At 38.6% G+C, this 25,569-nt stretch overlaps 2 protein-coding genes across 3 annotated transcripts; both read left to right on the top strand.

Annotated features, from left to right (window-relative positions):
• Positions 1 to 419: 419 nt before the first annotated feature.
• frg1.L (FSHD region gene 1 L homeolog) lies at positions 420 to 9,252 on the top strand. 2 transcript variants are annotated; one of them, XM_018245686.2, is made up of 9 exons: positions 423 to 672; positions 2,783 to 2,847; positions 3,075 to 3,197; positions 4,995 to 5,055; positions 5,709 to 5,823; positions 6,366 to 6,470; positions 7,248 to 7,339; positions 7,823 to 7,933; positions 9,103 to 9,252. In XM_018245686.2, the coding sequence occupies exons 1-9, from the start codon at positions 611 to 613 to the stop codon at positions 9,137 to 9,139; spliced, it is 771 nt and encodes a 256-aa protein (XP_018101175.1). In that variant the 5' UTR covers positions 423 to 610; the 3' UTR covers positions 9,140 to 9,252. The 2 variants fall into 2 exon arrangements, with proteins under 2 accessions (XP_018101183.1, XP_018101175.1); XM_018245694.2 differs by lacking the exon at positions 6,366 to 6,470 and having other exon boundaries at positions 420 to 672.
• A 1,503-nt stretch (positions 9,253 to 10,755) lies between these two features.
• asah1.L (N-acylsphingosine amidohydrolase (acid ceramidase) 1 L homeolog) lies at positions 10,756 to 24,961 on the top strand. Its single transcript, NM_001094034.1, is given in 14 exon segments — positions 10,756 to 10,878; positions 12,838 to 12,884; positions 13,580 to 13,670; positions 14,952 to 15,038; positions 15,667 to 15,745; positions 17,208 to 17,282; positions 17,387 to 17,432; positions 19,652 to 19,796; positions 20,312 to 20,366; positions 20,453 to 20,534; positions 20,915 to 21,046; positions 21,132 to 21,255; positions 22,408 to 22,464; positions 24,071 to 24,961. Coding segments are annotated over 14 exon segments (1,188 nt in total). The 5' UTR covers positions 10,756 to 10,800; the 3' UTR covers positions 24,161 to 24,961.
• Positions 24,962 to 25,569: the final 608 nt, after the last annotated feature.

Here is a 25,569-nt window from a genome sequence, read left to right as displayed (position 1 = left end):
ATTTCAAGTCAATTTCACCGATTGCCTTTTCCTAAATTAACCTTATTTTGTCTCCAAAAATTGTGTTTCTAGTTTGCACTTGGACAAGGATGCTTTACTCTTTAGCTAATGGGATCTGATGGGAGTAAGTATAATGCATAGCCAGGAAAGACTCTAGTGGAAGTGGAACGCACGGGCGTGCGTCCCACTGAGCAGAGCAAACAATAACTTCCTGGTTATACATTTGCGCCGCCGAAAAGCACCCTTAAAAGAGTATACGTTTCAAACAAAAATAATAACAGGGATTATAAGAAGTAACCCGCAGCTTTCTCACAAGCTGCTTTACGCAATAACAACATATTCACGCAGGCCTATCGCGCCACTCCATCAACGCGGCTACGTGAAGATTCCATGCGCTCCTATACGTATAGTGTGACGTCAAAACCTCGCGAGATTGGACTTGGGATGTGCGGATCTTTGTCCGGATCCGGAAGTACCCACTATTTTTGACAACAATTCCTAGGGCAGGCGACAGGCTTCGTGTTACACTTTTTTCTTGTTTTGCGAAAGCGGCGAGGTCGGCTCCCTCTGTAGCTGTAGGAAACTACGGGCTAGCACTGTCTTTTTGACAATGGCTGAATATTCTAAAGTAAAATCTACCAAACTGATGCTGAAGGGAATGAAAAACAAGAGGTAAGTCTGCTGCACACAATGCAGTGTATGATGCTGCCCTTAAATGGGTTGTTCACCTTTAAATTAACTCTTAGTTTGATGTAGAGACTTATATTCTGAGACAATTTGCAATTGGCATTCGTTTTTTATTATTTGTGCTTTTTGAGTCATTTAACTTTTTATCCAACAGCTCCCCAAGTTTACAATTTCAGCAATCTGGTTGCTAGGATTCAAATTACCCTAGCAACCATCCATTGATTTGAATAAAAGAGTAGACTATGAACAGGAGGGGCCTGAATAGACAGAAGAGTAATACAAAGTAGCAATAACAATGCATTTGTAGCCGTACAGAGCGTTTGCTTTTAGATGGGGGTCAGTGACCCCCATTTGATAGCTGGAAGGAGAAGAAGGCAAATAATTAAAAATAAAAAATCCTATAAATAAAAAAATGAAGGCCAGTGGAAAAGTTGATTAGAATTAGCCATTCTATAACCTACTAAAGGTTAACTTAAAGGTGAAACACCCCTTTAATGTACCTGTACATTGTGATACTATTAACTGACATCAAGTTCAGTACTTTGTTATAGCAGGAAGACTACTGTGACACTTCTCTTGTACTCAAAAGTAAAGAAACTTCCTGTGTCAGAGACAAATGTTATGGCTTCTCTATTTGGCTGCCTGACATACAACTCTGACAGCCATACACATTTTGGGAGCAGGACTAGATATTGGCACCTTAAAGGGATCCTGTCATCGGAAAACATGTTTTTTTCAAAACACATCAGTTAATAGTGCTACTCCAGCAGAATTCTGCACTGAAATCCAATTCTCAAAAGAGCTGCCCCCAGTCATGTGACTTGTGCCTGCACTTTAGGGTGGAACTTCTTTCTGGCAGGCTGTTATTTCTCCTACTCAATGTGACTGAATCAGTCTCAGTGGCACTTTACTATTGAGTGTTGTTTTTAAATCTACCAGGCAGTTGTTATATTGTGTTAGGGAGCTGCTATCTGGTTACCTTCACATTGTTCTGTTGTTAGGCTGCTGGGATGGGGGGGTGATATCACTCCAACCTGCAGTACAGCAGTAAAGGGTGATTGAAGTTTATCAGAGCTCAAGTCACATGACTGGTGGCAGCTGGGAAACTGACAATATGTCTAGCCCCATGTCAGATTTCAAAATTGAATATAAAAAAATCTGTTTTCTCTTTTGAGAATTGGATTTCAGTGCAGAGTTCTGCTGGAGCAACACTATTAACTGATGCGTTTTGAAAAAAACATGTTTTCCCATGACAGTATCCCTTAAAAAAAATGCCCCCCGCCAGCGCTACGCTACCCGCACCTGGAGGCAGCTGCCATGTCCGGTCACTCGCATGCACATAATGAAAAATTGCTCGTTATGCACATGTGAGTGATACAACATGGCTGCTCGCACCTGGAGCTCCCTCCCGGTGCAGGTAGCACAGCACTGGCGGGGCCTTTTTTTTTTAAAAAAAAAACTGCTGTTATCCCCAACTGGAATGCGGGCTCTATTAGCTTGCACCTTTGGTTGGGGATAACATTTTTACCCAACAGATGCCCTTTAATGTTCTCCACAAACAAGCAAGGATCTATTGTGAAGGCAGCATTCAGGGGATATGCAGCCACAAGGAACGCTGGCAAGAAATTTGGTGACTTTTCTCTTGCATTAAAATAGATCTAGTGCCTTAAAGAGATACTGACACCAGAAAATAACCTTTTTTTATATCTATCATAACTTTGTCTATTTATAATTTTGCCATAAAAGTATTTGCCTGATGCTTTTACATTACCATTCTTACCCCCATATTTGTGCAGCAGGAGTCCATTAGCATTAGAAAGTCTAATTGACAGGTTAAGAAGGGAAAGTCAGGTTGGCAAAACAGTCAGGTTTAGGAACTTCAACTAACAATTACTTACAGAAACAAACCTCTCGGCAAAAAAACGATCAACATGACCTATAGGCAACTTTTAATGTAGATTAATATTTTGAAAAGAAATTTTTTAGTGTCAGTATCACTTTGTCAATTTGAACCTCTGTCAGCTGATGGAATGTTCATCCTTTACTGTTAATTATTGAAAGAATTTTCTATTGTCGTCTGCTTTATGTTTTACAGTAAGAAAAATAAAGACAAGAAAAGGAAAAGAGAAGAATCTGATGAGGATAAGTTGGACATAGCTGGTCAGTTTATACAATGAGTTTACACAATTTTATCCCATTTGGGTTAACTCACCTAGTAGTGCAAATGTAAGGTTAATCAAATACTTTGAGTGCACAGTAAAATCAAAGTTTTTCATTTTTTTTTAATGTTTACATTCTCAAACTTTTTCATTTTCCTTTCCCTGTGTTATTAGTCGCTATGTTAACAAAAGTCTATTGCACTTGTAAAAATTGTTTTGATCCTTTAGGAAATTGGTGGAGTGTTAAGAACTTCGGAGAAATCTCTGGGACAGTGGCGATTGAGATGGACAAAGGAGCATACATACACGCTTTAGATAATGGCCTGTTTACTATTGGAGCTCCCCATAAAGGTCAGTACTATAATTGGCAGCATCTATACTGATCGCTTCACTCTTTTTAAACAGACTATCTTAATTAGTTTGTATATTTGTTTCAGGTTTTTTTTTTCTTATGGTATAATATTGAATCCAGTTTGATATGTAGAATTTTTTATGTGGTGAGCATTACAGGAAATTGTATATACGGTGAAATCTCGATTTTAAGTTTTCCCGCATTTTAAATTTTTTATTTGTGGTCCCACCAATTTCTAATGCATTTCTATGGGTGCATTTCCCTTATTTTAAGTAATGTTTTCCTGGATTTGACATCACAATTTTGTCCAAAAATTGCTTTTTTTCCTCTATGAATGTTATTATTTGTGAAATAAAGAGGTTTAAAATACTAACCAGATGTATATACTATGAGAAAGAGAAGGAACAACACCCTTGCTTGCCTAAATATAATAATATCAGCTTAGTTATAGCAGAGGTCTGACCCAGGTCAGTATAATAAAATAAATAAAGGGAAATTATTTTTCTATAGAGAGGAAAAGAGAAAAGTACCCTGCAGACAACTAGTTTGAAGTGTAGGTCACCAATAACCTTAAATTCCTCCCCACCAGTCAGAAGTACATATAAATTACAGGATTGGTAACTAATGATATGTGCAACACCTAGATATTACATCAGAGGTCTATGCCAAGCAAGTACCTCTAATTAGATGGTCTGTAATGCAGACGGTACAATTAACACGGTTGAACAAATTACTTACCTAATTAAAATGCAAATTAATACCTTAAATCCTTAGATAAAGAAAAATGTATAGATTCTAATATAAAGTGCGTGAATTGATCCATTAATTGTCTTTAAATTAAGTAATCTAAAGTGCCGTGCAGATAATTATCAATCAGCAATACTTAATTAATTATAATAATTATTCAAAGTAGGTAGTGTAACTGAAAGTATTTGGTTAATTCATCCCAATTAGTTATTTAAATAGAAATTCACAAGTCTAAAGTGCAGTGCAATAAATACAGTCCCAATCCCCAATTAATAAATAGTAGGTAATGTAAAAGTATTCTGTGACCAACAATAAATTAAGATATATTATGCAACCACTTTGCTTCAGTTCATAAGAAAGTATTAAGAAATTGAAGTAAAGAACAGTGGAGTTGGCCCAATGCTTGCTACCTAGTATTTTTTCTATCCCTAGGACACCACAAAGCAAAGGAAGGCAGGCTAACCGTGACTGTGGTCTCCTATTTCACCTAATCCTATACTCAGGAAAGAGGCTAGCTTATCCTATCAAACCACAAATCATAGTTAAGTAAGCAGTGATAAGAGATGAAGATTGATATTTGCTGAGCGGTGGATTGTAACAAGCCAACCCTCTAGGATCAATTCCGGACTGATTATTCAGTTTTAGCAAATATGCTTTCTTAAGGCGAATATATATTTTGCCATGGTTCTGCCTGTAAATGTTCAATTTCAATTATACAGTCCTGTACCAATCACTTATTGCTTTAGGTTGTGTATGTGACTGACAGTGAGGCCTTGCACACGCCCCCCCATAGTGTAACATTAACACAGTAAATATTGCATTCCAAAGTAAAACAAACTCCTGTGCTTATATCCTTTCAGTACTTGAAGAAAAAGTTACTTTAACACATTTCCCTGATTTTACACTTTCCCGGATTTTACATTATTTTTCCTGGTCCCCTGAAAAACGTAAAATGGGGGTTCTACTGTACATTTATATTGATTACACTTTATCCAAATTAGAATTTTTATCGCTTTAGTACAAAATATCCCTTTTTCCAACAAATACAGATGATGATGATGGGCCATCTCCTCCAGAGCAATTCACAGCAATCAAGTTGTCAGATTCACGGTAATCTGTTGCGTCTCTTTGTTTCTGATGTTAAATAAGTGCGGTTAAATACTTTTTTTTTTTTTTCACTAGTACAAGTTGTAGTAGGTGAAAAAAATGGCATTTGCTGATCTGCTAGTCCCAGATTAACAAGACAACTGCATTATTTTATCGTTTGTTTATGGTCAACTTGTGAATAGCTCATCCATCTTCTAATATGTGACCTTTTATTGATAAAATCATTATACAGGGGACAGGCTCTCAGTCCTGTTTTGAGACTAATAGTAACAATCTAACACCATTCTATCACACAGCACTGCTGAATATGTGTTGGCACTTTATGAATGCACGATAATAATACATTGTTGTCGATCCCTGATCCATCTGTTCTTCCACTTTTCTTTCATACTCAGTCAATTCCTTCCCTCGCCTTTTTCTCATCACTTCCACTTCTGTATCTCCTCATGCAATTCCATAAATCCTTTCCAGTACTCTCCTATCTCTCCCCCCCCCCCCGGTATACTTTTTCTTGTTTCCACTTACACTCTTGTTCCCTGTGATTCTAGGTATTTCATATTTACATTTGTATTCAGCTACATTTTATGTGACAAAGACATTTGTTTCCTTTCTTCCTTTTTCCAACCTAACATACATCTTTGTATATTCTCTTAAAGAGTTGCACTTAAGTCTGGCTATGGCAAATATCTTGGTATCAATTCTGATGGCCTCGTCATTGGACGTTCTGATGCCATAGGAGCAAGAGAGCAATGGGAACCAGTCTTTGACACTGTAAGTGAATTTATGTACAAAGTGGATAGCGCGCTGAAAGTGAAGTGACTGATGGCACCAGAATGCAATAATTATGCCTAAAACAATACTATTAACTGACTTTGTCATTCCTGGGATTGATATGTTTGTAAAAAGCTATATCTATAGAAATAAGTCAAATCAACTGGACTTGCTGTGTTTTTCTTGAAGACGTTTCACCAGTCATCCAACTGGCTTTCTCAATTCAGTTAAACTACAATATTTAATTGTTTACATTATGCTCTCATTCTCTATAGCCACTCTTCCCTCCACTCAGAGATTGGATGCACGTGATGTACAGAGTAGAAGGCGGAGGGCATCACAAATACTATTAGCTGCTTCAGGGAAAAATGTAACTGGCTAGTTCATTTTTAGAACATTAATGTATTTTTTATAAAATATTATCTAATGGCACTCATTGAAGCAGACAGATACAATTCTAAAATCTACCCCTATTTCCAAAAAAAAAAAAAGACGTGACCACAGAAATAAAATATTAATGGGTTCATGTATGTGTTTTACAGGGGAAAATGGCACTTCTTGCTTCAAACAGTTGTTTTGTTGGATGTAATGAAGAAGGTGACTTAGTAGCCCAAAGTAAAACTGCTGGTGAAGGAGAAATGATAAAGGTAACTATTGCACTATTGTAGTGTGTGTAAGTTTAACACAACACTATAGCTATGTGGCACTCAAGTTCTTTGTGAACTGTGTGTGTGTTAAACCTTTCAAGTGATCCTCAGATCGCCCTGTTTCTAAAGTCTGGGTTTCTAGTAGGGCTGTACTGAATCCAGGATTCGGTTCGGGATTCGGCCTTTTCTAGCAGGTTTAGGATTCGGCCGAATCCCTGTGTGTGGCCGAACCAAATCCTAATTTGCATATGTAAATCAGGTGTGGGAAGGGAAGTCACGTGACTTTTCGTCTCAAAACAAGGAAGTAAAACATTATTTTTCCACTTTTTCCTTTCCCACCCTAATTTGCATATGCAAATTAGGATTCCGTTCGGTATTCACCCAAAATGCTATGTACCCAAGATTCTCTTTTTTTTTTTTTTTTTTTTTTTTTTTTAATTAAATGGAAAACGTGAAGCTTGGCAACAAACAGTGACCCCTGCCGTCAGTCCTGTGTTATCCATCTACATGTTGTTATGCATTGGTATGATCCTTGAATGTTCTCTCCGCTACCTGCTTGTCTTGGTAGAACCCCCCTTTTATTTTTGAACATTCTAATGCTCTGTTTGGCTATAGGTTAATTTTACCCTGCCCATATCAAAGTCTAGTAGACAGTCTAGCTTTGGCAGAACCACAAATCATTACAAAGACTTGTACTCCAATGTAACTACCCTAGCACAAGTAACACATGGAAGGGAAAAGGCTTTGATGCATTTTATTTCTTCCCTTTTCTTCTAGATTCGCTCATGTGCTGAAAGAGAGGCAAAAAGAGACGATGACATTCCCAATGAAGATAAAGGAAACGTTAAACAATGTGAAATAAACTATGTGTATGTATGATTGGAGCTTTGTATTTCAGAAGCTGAAATAATATTTTAACACATCTTATTATTTCTGTAGATAAACACATTTAATAACAATAACATTGTTTTAGAATAGTACAGTCTAGGGCATGGGTACTTATTTAATGGGTTTAATAAGATCACAGAAGTTCATTTTAAATTTTTTTGATTATGTTTTTTTTTAATAAAATTGGCATTACCTTGTGAGAGGAACCTACAACAATTGGCACAATTAGGGATTTGTGATGAGATGCATTGCAGCCATTCTCTGGGAATTCCGCTTGAGGTTAGTCTTGTAGTCAAATGCAAATTTGCCACCAGCAGCTCTCTGGGAGAATTTTGTGGTGCTTCTATGTGTTCATTTTAAATCAATATGGTTTTCATACCAATCTACTACTAGTCTACAGTGGTTGTTAATTTATAAACACTTTATGCTTTGAAATGGCCAACGTAGTTATATTTGTCTTGCAGAAAGAAATTCCAGAGTTTTCAGGACCGCAAACTCAAAGTGAGTCGAGAAGACAACAAAGATCTTAAAAAGGCCAGAAAAGATGGAAACTTTCACGAGACACTTCTAGACCGGTAAAAAAACATTTACAAAATTCTAAAGCAGTAGTGCTCTAAAAAATGTTTTTTTAATTACAGTTATGGGACCCGTTATACAGAATGCTCGGGACCTGGGGTTTACTGGATATGGGGTCTTTCTGTAATTTGGATTTTCATACCTTAGGTGTACTAAAAATCATTTAAACGTTAAACAAACCCAATAGGATTGTTTTACCTTAAACAATTAATTATACCATAGTTTTATTATTACAGAGAAAAAGGAAATCCTTTTAAAAAAAATTGCATTATTTGATTCAAATGGAGTATATGGGAGATGACTTTCACATAATTCGTAGCTTTCTGGATAACAAGTTCTGGATAACAGATCCCATACCTGTATATTTTTAGTTGAATGTATTATATCCTTGAACATTTGGTAGAGTGGATATTGGAGCCACTTTACTGGGGGGCAGAGATCTTCTCATTTGGCAACCTTACTAAACTAATGGATCTCTATATGTATAGCCAGCTTTATTCTATTTGCAGAAAATCAGTTTTTACTAGTATTTGAATTTATAATATGTATTAATATAGAGAATAGTTCCACTTGCATTACTGAAGCCAGGTCGAATTTTCTTTTTCTTTCTGGGACAAATTGAATATTAAGTCAGATGGATTTTATGCCTGATTCTGTATTGCATGTGCTTATGTGAGTGCAGTGATGAACTTGATGGGCGTGTGTCTTTTTTTAACATCAGTTTCTTTGATAAATATGAATGTTAGTTTGCTCACATACCTGTAGGACATGATAAAACAATGCTCTGCCTTAAAAGTAGCTAACAGCTGTTATATAGTGCAAATAATAATGTGGAATGAACTGCATAACATTTATTACATTTAAACATTGGATATTTTTTGCTTTTTATTGTGCTAATGCCATGCTATAAATTTCAATTTATACTGCCATATTATGTAGGAATTGCATGAATACGACACTATATTTCACATTTATACAAAGGCTCTTTCCCGCCAAGTAACCTTACTGCCTTTTAATGATGTCCTGTTGATTTGCCACCACAAAAAAATAAATATGTGCCACATCTTTGTATCATATATATGACAAGCCTCAATATAACACTAAACACTGGCATAACAGAGTTTTCTTTTGTATGAAAAAAAATCTTTTTTTTTTTTTTATTTAATAGGAGAGCTAAACTGAAAGCCGATCGATACTGCAAATGAAACAACAACTTGCTTGACCTGCTGTGTGAATATTTCTCTGTGCTCTAAATGTATTTATGGCTATAGCGCTATAGGTTTTCTACTTTTACATCATTAAAATGTTTTATCAACAACATCTAGTGCTGATGGTTTCTTTTATTAGTCTTGAGATAAATTTAATTGGTTGACTTCCCAATACTAGAACAAGCCTGTCTTGTCATTTGTAGGCAGGGACATTGTCATTTATCGCATTGGGACATGGATTTTTACTTTTATATCACCAGGGAGCTGCTACCTGGTTACCTTTCCATTGTTCTGTTGATCAGTTGCTGGGGGGAGGGAGGGGGTGATATCACTCCAACTTGCAGTCATTTGTCCAACCACTGAGCAGTTACCAGCGATCCCCAACCTTTTGAACCCGTGAGCAACATTCAGAAGTAAAAGGGGGTTGGGGAGCAACACAAGCATGAAAAATGTTCTTGGGATGCCAAATAAGTGTTGTGATTGGCCATTTCGTAGCTCCTATGACGGATTGTCAACCTACATTGAGACTCTGGTTGGCAGTGCACCTGGTTTTTATACAACCAAAAGCCTCCAAGCCTGGCATTAAAATATAAGCACCTGCTTTGAGGCCTCTGGGAGCAACATCCAAGGGGTTGGAGAGCAACATGTTACTCAGGAGCTACTGGTTGGGGATCACCGAGTTAGACAGTCTTGGAGTTATTACAATGCTGAATTCTTCTTATGCATGGCCTTAATTTGAGCTAGCGGCACATTTACTTATGAAACATCATGCATACAGTCACAAAATCACTAAACTGGATGGCACCACTTTAAAATATCTCCAGCTGACTGTTCTATCATTGTACTGGGCATTGTCTGCCATAACAACTACAAGATAAGAATTGTATATAAAATAAGCCAGGTTTATTGGGAGAACTAAGACTAGCAGCTTAAAGGGCAATTCACTTTTATTAGCAAAACTGTGATAACACACAAAACTTGCACTGAAACTCCCAGAAATGTGTTCAAACTTTAATAACCTGCCAAATTTTGTAAAACCGACATGGTAATTAGGGGGTGTGGTCATGAAATGGGTGTGGTCAGAATGTTTTTTGTCCCTCTTTTCGTTTTTCAAATGTTGGGACTGGTATGGCAAAGTCTGGGTATAAAGGCCAAAAAGTCACCTGAAATCAGCCCAGTTGCTTGAGGTATAGGTGACATAGCCATGAAGTGAATAGGGTAGAGTGCAATGGGCGCAAGACAATCACGCTGTTGTGGTAAAGGGCTTCTTCCGAGCATAGTAACCATAGCAAGCTTTATTACTGCAGCCTACATCCGCCTTTACATCATTTTGGTGTCATTTTATTTAGAACTAGCTTCATTAGACCGGTGGTTCCACTTCAGTTGGGGCAGGTGCATCACAAAGGATGACAGGATTTACACACAGGTGTCAGCCCTTGCAAATGGAAGTACACCGTGAATTATCGATTGTCCCGATTTATTGCGCGTCATCGATGACGTCGGCTAAAGCGATTGGTGCGCTAAAGGGACAGGGCTGTCAGAGAGAGATGTTGGCTCCTCCCCTGTTACATAGAGAGCACGGGCCGGGATTGTCATGTGACTGTGTGTTGGGCGAGTTGTGTAACTGGAGGTCTTTGCAAAGTGCCTCAATAGCTACAATGTCCGCGTTGCCGCTGCGGCTGCTTCTTTGTTTCGTGGTGGCGTCATTAAGCGGACTCGCACAGGATGTGCCGCCGGTATGTCGGTTCCCTTTTTTATCGTTCTAAAACTTTGTTACCATAGAATCGGTGCCCCGCGACTTGACTCGTGTACGACTGGGGAGTCTGGACTGAGGAGTCTGTACTGGGCTCAGTATCGCTCACACTTCCGGGTTCTTCCATAACTCCCCTGTCTGTATGTGTCACTGTCATTGTGTGGCTCCATAGTGCTCTATAGGGCTTTACAGCTGTGCAGTCCGTCGGGTCACTGGGTGTCTGTGGGAGGCAGTGTTATTAAATGTTTCCCCAGTGCTCTGGAGTCAGGGTGTCAGTCAGTGTGTGTGTCAGTCAGGGTGTCAGTCAGGGTGTCAGTCAGGGTGCTGGGGTGTCAATCAGCTTTGGCTGCAGGTATAGGACAGGTGCTAATGTTCTGGGGGTCACAGGCTTTGCAGGAAACCTGACCCCTCAATCCAAGGGGGAAATGTGTCATGTTATTCAGGGTTTTCAAAGCAGTGTCCCTCCAGCAGTTGCTGTAACACCATTCCCTGCACCTACTTCCCTGTGACAGACTATGTCTGGAAGTTTAAAGGGATACTGTCATGGGAAAACTTTTTTTTTTCAAAACGCATCAGTTAATAGTGCTGCTCCAGCAGAATTATGCACTGAAATCCAATTCTCAAAAGAGCAAACATTTTTTTTATATTCAATTTTGAAATCTGACATGGGGCTAGACATATTGTCAGTTTCCCAGTTGCCCCAGTCATGTGACTTGTGCCTGCACTTTAGGATCGAACTACTTTTTGGCAGGCTGTTATTTCTCCTACTTAATGTAAACTGAATCTGTCTCAGTGGGACTTGGCTTTTACTATTGAGTGTTGTTTTTAGATCTACCAGGCAACAGTTATCTTGTTGAGCTGCTATCTGGTTACCTTCCCATTGTTCTGTTGTTAGGCTGTTGGGGAGGAAGGGAGGGGATGATATCAGTCCAACTTGCAGTAAAGAGTGACTAAATTTTATCAGAGCACAAGTCACAGGACTTGGGGCAGCTGGGAAACTGACAATATGTCTAGTCCCATGTCAGATTTCGAAATTAAATATAAAAAAAAATCTGTTAACTCTTTTGAAAAATGTATTTCAGTGCAGAATTCTTCTGGAGCAGCATTATTAACTGAAAAAAAACAAGTTTTCCCAGCCATGACAGTATCCCTTTAAGCAGTGCATGGCAGAATTTTTTTTGTCCCCCATTGACTCGTAGTGAGGTATTCCAAGAATATCTAGGACAGCAACCAGGTCTGGACTGGGAATCAAAACAGGCCCTGGCATTTCAGGTACACAGAGGCCCAAACAGCCCCCACCAGCCCAATCAATAGTGACTGTCCATGGCAACTTACAGCAGCCCCTCTGGCATTTGCCAGAACCCACAGATTGCCAGTCCGTGCCTGACAGCAACCCAAATCTCATCTTGATCTTCAGGTGTATGTAGGGCAGCAGCAAATAGACATTCTTCCAAAATCACACCCTATGTGCACTTTGGGTTGAGCCCCTCCTAAACTGCTTCAGGCCCTTCCAGCGTCCGATTCACTGGCGTAAATATGGGACGCAGACCCCACAGTTGTGGGTGGCCCAAACAGCAGAGTCTGCTTCTTCTATAGTTAAGAAATTAAAACAGATAGTAAAGATATCCCCATTCCTAAACAATTTCTAACTGGTGGGCAAGGGTATGGGTAAGAGTGGCCATGCCCCGGGCTCCTCACTGCTAGCGAGATTGGTTTTATCCCCACTGACCCTCTTCTATAGAGGTTAGCTATCCATTTTGCTAATTACAGATCCTGTTGCTGTGTAATGATAGACAAAGCAATAACATGCCTGACAGTTATGAATGATATATTAGAATGTATTTCATCTGTATATAATGCTTGTACATGTACTCTCCACCAAGGAGCGGTGTCTGTGTTGAGGAAGTTGTGTAACCTGAATTTCGTGGTACCTTTCTTTCAGTACACAGAGGATTGCAGAAGTGGAACCTACCCACCCTCGGGCCCCACGTGAGTTAGCACAATGCTCGTGACTAGGGGATGTATGTGGAGCAGTAGCTTATTAGTACTAGAAAAGCAGAAGGGCGTTTTATGATGACACTTACTAGGGTAACTTTAAAGGAAGAAATACTTTTATATAGATTTATATGTCACTAATTCAGATAACAAGTAGAATAAAATAGATACCTGTCTACCTATTTGTACCGTAGTTGTTTAAAGAAACATAAAATATTATAGTGCAAGAATGTATTTAGCTGGGGGAGGGTAGAAGCAGTTGGCTTCAATATATCATATGTTTTTTCCTGAAACATAATAGTGGATACATCTATAGGACATGTAATGCTGAATGCTCAGGGCCAGGGATTTTCCAGATAAAGGAAAATCCAAAAACTTTCCGTAAATTGAATCTTCATATCTTAAGTCTACTAACAAATAATTTAAACATTTTATTTTGCCTCCAATAAGGATTTATTTTATTTTTGTTTGGATCAAGTACAAGGCACTGTTTTATTATTATTATTATTATTATTATGATTATTATTATTATTATAGAGAAAAAGGAAATAGTTTGTAAAGATTTTAATTATTATTTGATTGAAATGGGAAATGGCCTTACCTGGAGTTGCAATTTATACTTTACTGCCATTAAATCTGCAGGGTTGTTATTTCATTTTATATATCACATTTTTTATTTTCATTTAAAGGTTCAAAGGAAATGTATCTTGGTATACTGTAAATCTGGACCAGGCACCACAGGAACGGTGGCAAAAGCTTATAAGTGAAAAGAAAACAGCAGTGAGTAATAGTGAAAATTACAGACACACAAGAAGTTATTGTGTTGTTCCTCACCACAGAAACCTTTACTAAGCTTTGTGCTATGTTGTCTGTTGTGGGCATAGTTAAGAGAGGACTGCCTAAGGTTTTGAACATACGAGTGCTTAAACCTGCGTTCTGTTTTAAAGTGCTCAACCGCAAGGGAGTGCAGGAAGGAACACGTCTTATTCATTTACACCTGTATTCTGCACCTGTGTCAGTATGGGCCCCTTTAAATGAATAAGATGAGTTCCTTCCCGCACTCCCCTGGGGATGAGCACTATAAAACAGAACACAGGTTTAAGCACTTGTACAAGCCCTAAAGAAGGAAAATACACACCGGAATTATACTTTTACAGGCGTGGGACTTGTTATACAGAATGCTCGGGACCTGAGGTTTTTCGGATAATGGATGTTTCTGTAATTTGGATCTTCATACCTTAAGTCTACTAGAAAATCATGTAAACATTAAATAAACCCAATAGTCTGGTTTTGCCTCCAATAAGGATTCATTATAACTTAGTTTGGATCAAGTACAAGGTACTGTTTTATTATAACACAGAAAAAGAAAATATTTTTTTAAAAAATTGGATTATTTGGATAAAATGGGAGACGGCCATTCCGTAATCCGGCCCTTTCTGGATAACGGGTTTCCTAATAACGGATCCCATACCTGTACTGCAATTGATTCTAAGCTCTACTGAGGCCACAATGATATTTATAGTGGTGTAAGGCATTTACACGTGTGTTTAGACAAAAATATATGGCCGCAGTATAATTGGTAATGAAAGCCCTTGAACAACACACATATACTATCCGTAGGCATCTTAAATGACTTAAACTCGTGCATTCACATTTTGCATTCCTCTTTTTCAAATTTCAAACCTACTGCTCTGCAAGCTCTGTTGTTGTTCTTGTTACTGGTTATTACTTATCTTTTTATTCTGGCCCTCTCCTATACATCTTTCAGTCGTTCATTCATGTCACTGCCTGGTTTCTAGAGTGAATTGGACCCTAGCAACCAGCTAGCAGCTGAACTCAAAGCTAAATAATCAAAAACACCGATTGCTATTCTTTAGTCACCCTTTTAGAATCCCCGCCACGGCCCAAAGTGTGGGTGTGAGTGTGCGTCTTGCATTGCCAAATGTATTTTATGTTCAGCAACACTGTTCAACAACCCATCACCCTGTACAGTTTTTATTCTAATATTACTGAAACCGTAACTAAACATATATTTTAAACATTTCTGTTCCTGTTGTGCAGCTAAGCATTTTAATCCAGGCTATTAAAGATCTGGCAACGTCATTCTTCCCAAGTGAAAAGATAATCAAGCTGGTAGATACAAAACTGGTAAGTATATTGTAAAATAACTTTCATTGCATGTTTTTAACTAGGGGCCTTCTCATTGTGATTCTCAAAAGGATTCTTTTGACATTGTCCTTAGCACTTTATGCAATAGGCAGCTTTGGAATGGATTAGTGTGTTTGCTGCGGATAGTGATCAGAGTTTTTGTGGAACTGAATAAAAACTTGTGTGACTAATAAAGGGAATTTCTTCAGCTCGATTGAGCAACAAATCACATGAGGAGCACAATGTAAGTCTTGTTGTTTCAAAGAGCAAATGAATAATGTAAAAGAATTACGGGACAGTTTTTCTGCATTAAAAACCAGAAATCATATCTCTGTACCACATTTAGCACAACAGTCTGCTTTTGTATCAGTGCGTCGTCATAGAGCAGCCCCATCCCCACATCTTCAACCTCTTGAACATAACACTTGTGTAAAAGGAAGTTGTTTGCCTGAGTAGACCCTATGTAAATGCTTTCATAATTTAACTTAGGACAACCATTCCTTGTATTAGAGTGAGTGTTAAACCCATTCCAGATTGAGTGTTAAACAAACAGGGTACTTCTCCATTGGAGAACACTTGGAATTACTCATTATGGGTTTAGGGATTAAGTGACATGTTTGTTTTTCAGCCTCTCCTTATTGGAACACTTCCTTGTCCATTTGGTGAAGAGATTAAAGGAATCGCTGATGCCTCTGGGCTGCCGTTAGGTATGGTGATGTGCTGCTGTTGTGAAATAATAAAATGTGTACTCATTCAGTCTAAACTTGAAAGCATTTCCCTCATTTTATTCTGGTGTGTCAGCTACAGAGGGAGTTGCTATTTTCCATTAAGCCAATATACAGGAAAGCATTCCTAGGTATTAAGGGACACATGTTCTATTAACATGAATTAATTTTGTTACAACAGCGTCACCTGCTGGTCATTGTCCAACCATTCTGACCACCAAGTAGTCAAGGACGTTGTCAGGAGAAAGGCTGGTCTGATATTCTTTTGATTAGGAAAAAATTAGAAACCTTTCTCACATCTTTCCAGAAGAACACCAGAGCAGCCGCTTTCTTTCTCCTGACAACATCCTTGATTACTTGGTGGTCAGAATGGTCGGGAAAATGCTCAGCAGGTGGCACTGTTGTAGGGAAAAGAGATTGTGTGCAGGGTGGGTGCTATCCCTGACCATGATGGTAGCCTTCTGTAAACAGAGGGCGTGGAAAGTAACCATGATGGCGGGAAGTGAGACTCCAATGATCTTTTCCGCTGTTCTCCTATTGTTTATATAAATAAGTTGCTGTGTCGCAATGGGGGCAGCTATTCAAAGGAGAAAAGGCCCAGGTTACACAGCAGATAAGCTCAGTAGAACATAATGTTATCTGTTATCCACTATTTAACCTGTGCCATAAAGCCTTTTTTTTTCAATTTCTGTCATTGCTACTCAGCAGCTTGTTTATATGAACTATAGTAGTGTTTCTGTAGCAAACAGATCAGTTTTACCTGTGCAGGACAACTGTACATGATATTTTCATTAATTTAAAACACTTTAATTTTTTGGTGTTACTGTTTCTTTAATACCTTGGAATTAAAAATAAATAAATACTAAATTTGCTACATTGCAAAAGTGCTTAGAATTGCACCCTCATCAATTTTATATTTACTTATTTTAAAGGTTTACTTATCCTTTAAGGTAGAATATACAGCATGAATCGGAGCCTACGGAAGCCTACATGCTGTATATTCTATACATCAATATATTGATACTCCGTGAGACAAGAATAGGGTTAATATTGGACTGCATAGATGGTGGTAGGATAAGAGCCAGACTGGCTTTTATATACAGTGCAGATTGCTAGATCAAAGACCAGAACTGGAGTGGGGGTTCCCAGTATTATTTACCCTTTTACCTCCAGACACTACTTTAACATTTTGATCAAAAGATGTCGGCATTCCGTTGTCCCAGAGTTCTCTCAAGACACATGGGTTCAGATTAGGTTCAGCTGAACGCATACAATTTGACATGATCCAAATCTTGCAAACAGCGCTAGTATTAGGCTGAATCCTGAACTGAATTCTGTATTCTATGCATCCTTACTTTGTGTGCATGTAAACCCACTGTATACTCTACAGCACTGCATAATGCTGTTTCTTACTAATTCTGTTTCTCCATTTTTTTCCCCCCAGGGGAGGTGATGCTATTTAACATATTTTATGAAGTCTTCACAGTGTGTACTTCTGTTGTGGCAGAGGATAAATCTGGTAAGATCATAGTTTTTGTGTTGTTTTAGGCAATGTTAATGTTTTATTTTCCCTCTGCTCATACTCTCTCTCTTTGCTATTTTATTTTGTTTTTACTTTTGTAGGAAAGTTATATCATGCCAGAAATCTGGATTTTGGATTATTTCTTGGGTGAGTTGATCTGTTCTGTGGGTGGGTTTCTGTGACTTGTTGGTATATAAGCAGGATTAACCATTGCTTGACGTTGAACTCGCTATGCAAACACATCTAGGTCTATTATTATATTTATTAGCTTGATGGGCACTGATTACGACACAGAAAAGCTCCATGTTACAGCCTGTGCTGCTAATTATCGCTGTATTATTCATCTGCTTTATGTATATCACTGGCCAGTGACATTTATTCATCAAATAGTGTTCATTTCACCAGCACTGTCTCCACACCAAGGCCATATGAGGGCCTTTGCTCCAAAACCAAAACATCTTAAAGAAGAATGAAACTCTCCCTGCAATGGCCACCGTCCCCTGTCTGACCCTGTGCCACGAGTTAGTCTGTCTGTGCATAGGGTTACCACCTTTTCTAAAAAAATTTACCGGCCGGTGGGGGGTTGGGAACAAAAAGGAGTAGGCCGTGGCGTAAAAGTGGGCGGAGTTATGTACAGTGTCGCAAAAGGGGGCAGAGCAACACGCGCGATGGACAGAAACCTGGAAAAAAAAAGGTAAGTACTGAGCAAATTGGGGGCGGGCTTTTTCTTAAGGGTATTACAAATTACCGGCAACTACACTGCCGGTAAATTTGTAATACCGGCCCCGGCCTTGGCAGGTGTTTTAGCGGCCAGGCCGGTAAAATACCGGCTGAGTGGTAACCCTTTCTGTGCATCTAACAGAAGGTGACCTGAAGCCACTCTGCTGCTCAACTAATTTTTAAATGGATTCTGTCATTATTTTTATGGCTTACTTTTTATTTCTAGATTACACTGTTTGCATTGCAAATAATTCACTCTACTATTTAAAATTGTATTCTTTAAAGCGGACCTGTCACCTACACATAAAAAGCTGCATAATGAAAGTCCTTTGCAAATTAAACATGAAACACAAATTCTTTTTTTATTAAACCATCTTTACCTGTTATAAAGGTATTTAAATATTTGAGCTGTCAATCAAATATTATATTCCCCGCCTCTACGCCTGAGGCATAGAGGAGGGGCAGCGAATTACTTTCACTTTCAATTCAGCACTTCCTATTGCCCTTCCCTCCTCAGGGTCTATAGTTACATAAGGCACTGCGCATGGGCATTATTTCCCCCATTCTGGTACATACATAAGATTTTGGGGTGATACAAAATTTATTGTAGTCAATTCAGGTCGCACTTACTTGTCTGCTCTATTTTAATAACATTGTCCACAAAATTGCTGTGATTACGGTTGCCACCTGGCTGGTATTTTACCGGCCTGGCTGGTAGAAATGATGGTTGATCCCAGTGTTATTAATAGGAAAAAAAATACATATATAGGAAGAGCGGTATGTTTTTTCCAGAAAAGGTGGCAACCCTAGCTGTGATAGTGTAATTCTAAGACTGAAGAAAACAAAATTTAACTAATACATATAGTGTAAGTAAAGTTTATTTTGCTCAGCTAACATGATAATAAAGAATTATGAAATTAACATGATAATAAAGAATTATTTCTTAGAATGACCGGTCAACAAATTAATTTTTTTAGCTGTAATATTGGTGTGGAGGCACCCATGTCAGTACATTGTGCTTGATCCTGAGCTTTGAGAAGGAGACATCACTTAAGGGTGGAACTGCTTTTGAGACAGCTATTGTTTCTCCCTCCTTTCCATTGTAGTATACCATGACATGGGTCTTGTTTGCAGTGCCTAGTGGCAGACATGAGAATAGCACCCTCTACCAGGGAGCAATTTTAGCAGTACAAATAAATACTTCAGCAGAGATGTCAGGTAGCTGCTATCTGCTTAGCTGCCCATTGTTCTGTTGGGGGGGGTAGGGAGGGAGAATGTATTATCACTCCAACTTTCAGTGTAGCAGTAAAGATAGACTGAAGTTTATCAGAGCATAAGTCACATGACCTGAGGGCTCCTGGGAAACTGACAATATGTCTAGCCCCATGCCAAATTTCAAAATTAAATGTACAAAAATCTATTTGCTTCTTTAAAAAAAGGATTTCAGTGCAGAATTCTGCTGGAGCAGCACTATTAACTGATGTGTTTTGGAAAAAAACATGACAGTATCCCTTTAAAGGACAGGCATGACATGAGTAGCGGCAATTGCTGGGAGTCTGGGGTGGGATCCATTTTTGTTTCCCTTTAAAGCTAACTAATAAACCCAACACGAACCTTGTTTCCACTTTCTCTATTTTTATATTTAGATGGGATGTGAAGAACAATTCATGGATGGTCACACAGTTATTAAGGCCATTGGTTGTTAATGTGGACTTCCAGAGAAATGGCAAAACGGTTTTTGTGTCCACAAGCTTTGCTGGATATGTTGGGATGCTAACTGGAATGAAACCTGTAAGTGTTTCTTGAGTGTATGAAATGCTTTGATGCCTTGAATTTATACAGAGATGCTAAAACTTGGGATTTCCAAATCAAGTTTAGCATAAGTACTTTGGAAACCACAGTACTGTGTATATACACACACACACACACAGATGAGTGCGATAATATTAACATTTGTTGCATTAAATGCAAATACTGTATGCATTGTGTGTACAAACACGCACGAGTCTAGGCTGGTGCAATCTGAAACCGAAAATCAACACCTGCCTGGGTGCTGGTTAGATACTGTACAAAAAACAAACCAAACTCACAGGACTTTAATGCAAAACAAAAAGATTGTAGTTTATTTCAACGTTTCGGCTTCTATACTAGAGCCGTCTTTAGGAAGACGGCTCTAGTATAGGAGCCGAAACACTGGAAAAAAAAAAAAAATATATATATATATATATATATATATATATATATATATATATATATATATATATATATATATATATATATGTAAACATTTTAATATTTTTTCCTAGGGCATCTTTTCTCTTACAATGAATGAGCGCTTCAGTATTGATGGTGGTTACATTGGTAAGTCATTTACTGCCATTGTCTTTTTCTTTGGCTGCAGCACATTTGAGTCCCAGTTTGATTTTGTTTTGTTTTTCCATACACAGGAGTCCTTGAATGGATCCTTGGAAAGCGGGATGGCATGTGGATGAGCTTTCTGACTAGAAGTGTGCTAGAAAATGCAACAAGGCATGAGAGTTTACATTGTTCATCAAACTTAAAAAGTAACTGAATGCTGGTAAAAAAAAAAAGTAAATATGAATTTAACTAAACCGCATAGGTCAAAGATTGCTGCTAGTTTCCTAAACTAGAAGCATTTGCAATCGGAAGTCTATGCATAAGGGCCCCTTCCAGCACTTATAAATACACTGTGCTGCGTTCTGGAGGGAAGAGTGGATTCTAAAGCCTTTTCTTGTCAAAAAAAACCAATTCACTTAAATTTTTCAAACGCCTCCAAGATGCATTTCGGCATATTTACTCTAATTTGTTACCAGTCTTAAGTTCTCCTTCAAAAATATTGTGGTTCAGTTGTGAAGCACTTCTTATTAAGTATTTTATCTGCTCTGCAGTTACGAGGAAGCTAAAACTCTTTTATCCAAAACAAAGTTGCTGGCTCCAGCATATTTCATATTGGGAGGCAACAAATCCGAAGAGGGTTGTGTGATCACACGTTCCAGGGCAGCCTGCCTTGATATCTGGGAGTGAGTATTCAATGGATTACATTAGTATGGACAAACAAAAAGTTAAATGCATTAATTTGTAGCCTTAACCCAAATTATCTTTAAGGCTGGATTTAAAAAATGGAACATGGTACGTCCTGGAAACAAACTATGACCACTGGAAGGCGCCACTACCAATTGATAACAGAAGGGACCCAGCAATGAAATGCATGCGAAGAACCTCCCAACAGGTAAATGGTGCACATTATCAATAATTTCTTATTTCAAACTATGGAAATAGAGTTCAGCAGAGGAAACCCTCTCCTTTCCCTTCTATAAAAGAGTTCTTTCTATTTAGAAATATGCCCGTAAGGGAAGATAACTTAAGTGAATTGCAGTAATCTTAAATATCACCCTTTGATACATATTGCCATTTGAGATTCACTTGTCCTTATTGTATTCACACTGTGTAATTATAAAATCAATAGTAGAATGCCCTGGGCAAATTGAAAAGTGCAGTATATGGTCATCACGTTATGTGCTATTTATAATACAGTTGTAACGTTTTCAATTTCAAATTGTGTTGTGTCGTTTTCTGTTTCATACAATATTCGGAAACTCTGTTTCCAACAGAGAGCAAAGCATTCTATCAGCTAGTCCCCCCTGACATACTCTGGGTTAGCTGTGAGTAATTGGAGAGATCTAATTGCATTCTGTCACCCTGTACTAACTAGCAAGTGCACTGGGCAGAACCAAAAGAAACCTATACAGGTGGTCTGTGGATAAAAAATGAAAAGTAATACAAATATAATGCAGTGTTGCCCTGCATTGGTAAAACTGCTGTGTTTGCTTCAGGAACACTACTATAGTTTATATAAATAAGCTGCTGTGTAGCAATGGGGGCAACCATTCAAAGGAGAAAAGGCTCAGGTTACACAGCAGATAAGCTCTGTAGAACATAATGTTATCTGTTATCCACTATTTAACCTCTGCCATATAGTCTTTTTACCTCTGTATCACAGCTATACACATATAAATAAGTAGGGATGCACCGAATCCAGGATTCGGGTTTGGGATTCGGCCGAATCCTTCTGCCCGGCCGAACCGAATCCTAATTTGCCTATGCAAATTAGGGGCAGGAGGGAAATTGCGTGACTTTTTGTCACAAAACAAGGATGTAAAAAATGTTTTCCCCTTCCCACCCCTAATTAGCATATGCAAATTAGGGTTTTGCATTCTTTCACAAAGGATTCGGGGGTTCGGCCAAATCCAAAAAAGTGGATTCGGTGCATCCCTATAAATAAGCTGCACGAGTGGGTCTTAATGTGCTTCATAGTAAATGTCATTTTGCTTTCCATGGATAAAATCTTGTACCAATGGCATTTTACTTTATCGTTTTACAGAACATCTCGTTTGGAACCATCTATGATATGCTTTCAACCAAACCTGTCCTCAACAAGGTAATACAGATTAGACCAAGACACAGTATACAGATCTCATTGATCCCTTTAAGATTCAAAAGGGAAATGACTGCCAGTGTTGCAGATGTTATAGATGTATGGAGAAAACAGGGGTTAAAGGTGTGGTCCACCTTAAAGTTAACTTTAAGTATGTTCTAGAATGGCCAGTTCTAAGCAACTTTTCAATTGGTCTTCATTATTTATTTATCGTTTTTTAATTAATTGCCTTCTTCTTCTGTCTCTTTCCAGCTTTCAAATAGGGGTCATTGACCCCATCTAAAAACAAGTGCTCTGTAAGGCTACAAATGTATTGTTGTTGCTACTTTTTATTGCTCATATCTCTATTCAGGCCTCTCCTATTCATAGTCCAGTCTCTTATTTATGTCAGTGCATGTTGCTTGGGTAATTTTGACCTTAGCAACCAGATGACATTGCAAACAGGAGAGCTGCTGAATCAAAAGCTAAATAACTTAAAAACCGCAAATAATAAAAAATGAAAACCAAACATCTCTGGTACTAGGAGATGGTCTTATAGTACTGTGCATACGCTCACAATAAACCCGTGCAAGAAATCCCTGGAATGTGAAAAATAATGGCAGCAGTCATCTCCCCACACACACCTGATTACATTCCTTTTCTCACTTCTGTTGTAAGTTCCATTAACAAATTGGATGTGGATTGCTGGTGCAAGTGGGGCCAAACTTCAGGTTGTTTTGTAACAGCGACACATATTTAAAAGAGGGCTAGCCCCCCTCCCAAACAGCTGCAACCTCACTCCCCAAAATCCTCCTTGGTACCTACCTGTCTTCCTAAGGCAGAATTTTGGGAAGCAAGCTTGCAGTGGATCAGGAGGCGGGCCTGTGCAGGGAGCTATGTTGACTAAGGGAAATTAGTTTTCCTTTAAAGGAGAAGGAAAGCTATGGAAGCAGTTTATTGCCAATAGATTAGCCACAATAGTGCAAGCTATAACAATATTTATTCTGCAGAATGCGTCACCATACCTGAGTAAACAGCTCTAGAACTCTCTGTTTGTTTAGGATAGGAGCTGCCATATTAGCTTGGTGTGACATTACTTCCTGCCTGAGTTTTTCCCTGCTCACTCATAGCTCTGGGCTTGGATTACAGCAGGGAGGGGGAGAGGAGCAAACTGAGCATGCTCAAGCCCTGCCCTGGAGGTTTAAGCTGAAAACAGGAAGTCTGATACAGAAGCCCATGAGTACACAATAGAAGGAAAGAAATGCAGTTTCTTTTGACAGAGGACTCAGAGCAACATTACTTTGGGGATTTACTGGTGTATTTATATAGACCTTTCTGATAAAGCTTACTTAGTTTTAACCTTTCCTTCTCCTTTAACCCTGTAAAAAAAGACTGTCCCCACTGACAGTGGCTACTCTCTTAATAGCCAGAAGGTCCTGTGCCTCAATATAGTAGCTTCCATCTGACCAGTTTTATGGCAGAATGCAGTAACATTATTAAACTGTTTACCTGGCTCTCTCTTAATCACATTTTGCACAACTGATGATGACAACTTTGGGAGCAAAACCATGAAGAAATCCTCTGTTCTTCGGGCTAGTAAATAATTTGACAGCTTTTTCTTCTCTTGCAGCTCACAACATATACAACACTGATGTCTGTGTCTGATAACAAACTAGAAGCATACCTGCGCATCTGCCCAGATCCCTGCATGCCGTGGTGAGGAGAGAGCAACAAACTGAAAGTGGCTCAAATCTGACCAATGGGGTTGGGTGCTTTGTGGCTTACACAGAACAAAGGAGAGTTATTGGTCAGATGTTCTGGGTTGGACAACCTACTACTACTACTACTATTAGACATAATCTGCAGCTTGATCTTAAGAGACCAAAAGAACAAATCATGCCGTACTACTGAATATTGTGATTTCTACTCTATTTCCTAACGGATCACATTAAAATGCTTCTGTTGGTTCATATACCTGCCAGCATTATCCATCAATAACATATTTGTTTTAATCTAACAGTCAGGGATGTTAATTCTTGCTGCCGGCCAATCCCAGGACTATTAGCCAGTAGGGTTGACTCCTCATTCCTTTAATATTAGCCACATATAAAAGCCTCATGTTCCCTGGCAGGTTAGGGTATGTACCCACAGTTTGGCTTTCAGTTACATTGGTTTAGAAGTGCCTTTGAGCTCTGCACATAAAGACTAGTAAAATAGAAATGTAAATGCACACAGGCAGTCGTGACAAGCATAAAATCCAATCCGTATAATCTATGCAAACCTGGGCACCTCCATGAGAAATATGAACAAGGTATTTCAATATAACACATTATTATAAGCCTATTAGAATGAAACTGTTTCCTAGCTGGAAGGAAAGTATTGGACTTTTATGATCTATTTTCAGGGTTAGATTTACTATAATAATATAATATTGAATTCTTTTTAAACTAATATTTATTTCTTTCAATGCAGAAATGATTTCATGATTGGGTGGAGTTTCTTTAATAAATACTCTTGTCTATGTTCTGGATTATTTGTGTGGTTTTTAGTTTAGTAAACTCACAGAAAACAGTATATCACAGGGTGCACCAAGGCAGCCATCTATACACCAACACCAGTCTCCGCCCAACCAGCTGACAGTGAGTAACTTGGCAGTTGTAGAGCCCATCCCACTTTGAAATTGAAACAGGTCTCTGTCCAAAGAGATAATCCTATTTTCTGCCGGAGTCTGTGAGAAGATGGGAAATCAGCCTTAAAGTGGCCATAGATGTAACAATTAAATCCAAGGAAGATCGTTTGTTTCAATACACACGTGTAGAGCTGAATTGTCAGATATACAGATAGAAACAATAGAAATCTACCTGTATCTGATGATTCAGCTGTAACAATGGCCGATGTTTGGGTGTCTTCAAAGGCACCCATCAAAAATTGTCACCCATAGAAAGCCCCAGCTCCCTACAAATAGTTCCAGTGCTGATATAGATTTCTGGAGAGCATTTAGAGCTGAGCAGTGAGTGTTCCCAGAGATGACACTACGGGGCAAATTTACTAAGGATCGTAGTTGCGCCAGGCGTAGTTTTGCCAGCGCTCCGCAAATTCACTAAAATCCGAAGTTGCGCACAGGGGTAG

Source organism: Xenopus laevis, chromosome 1L (genome assembly GCF_017654675.1).
Source record: "Xenopus laevis strain J_2021 chromosome 1L, Xenopus_laevis_v10.1, whole genome shotgun sequence".
In the NCBI taxonomy this organism is placed as follows: domain Eukaryota; kingdom Metazoa; phylum Chordata; class Amphibia; order Anura; family Pipidae; genus Xenopus; species Xenopus laevis.
The sequence above is the reverse complement of the archived record's forward strand: the minus strand, read 5'-3'. Positions and strand labels throughout refer to the sequence as shown.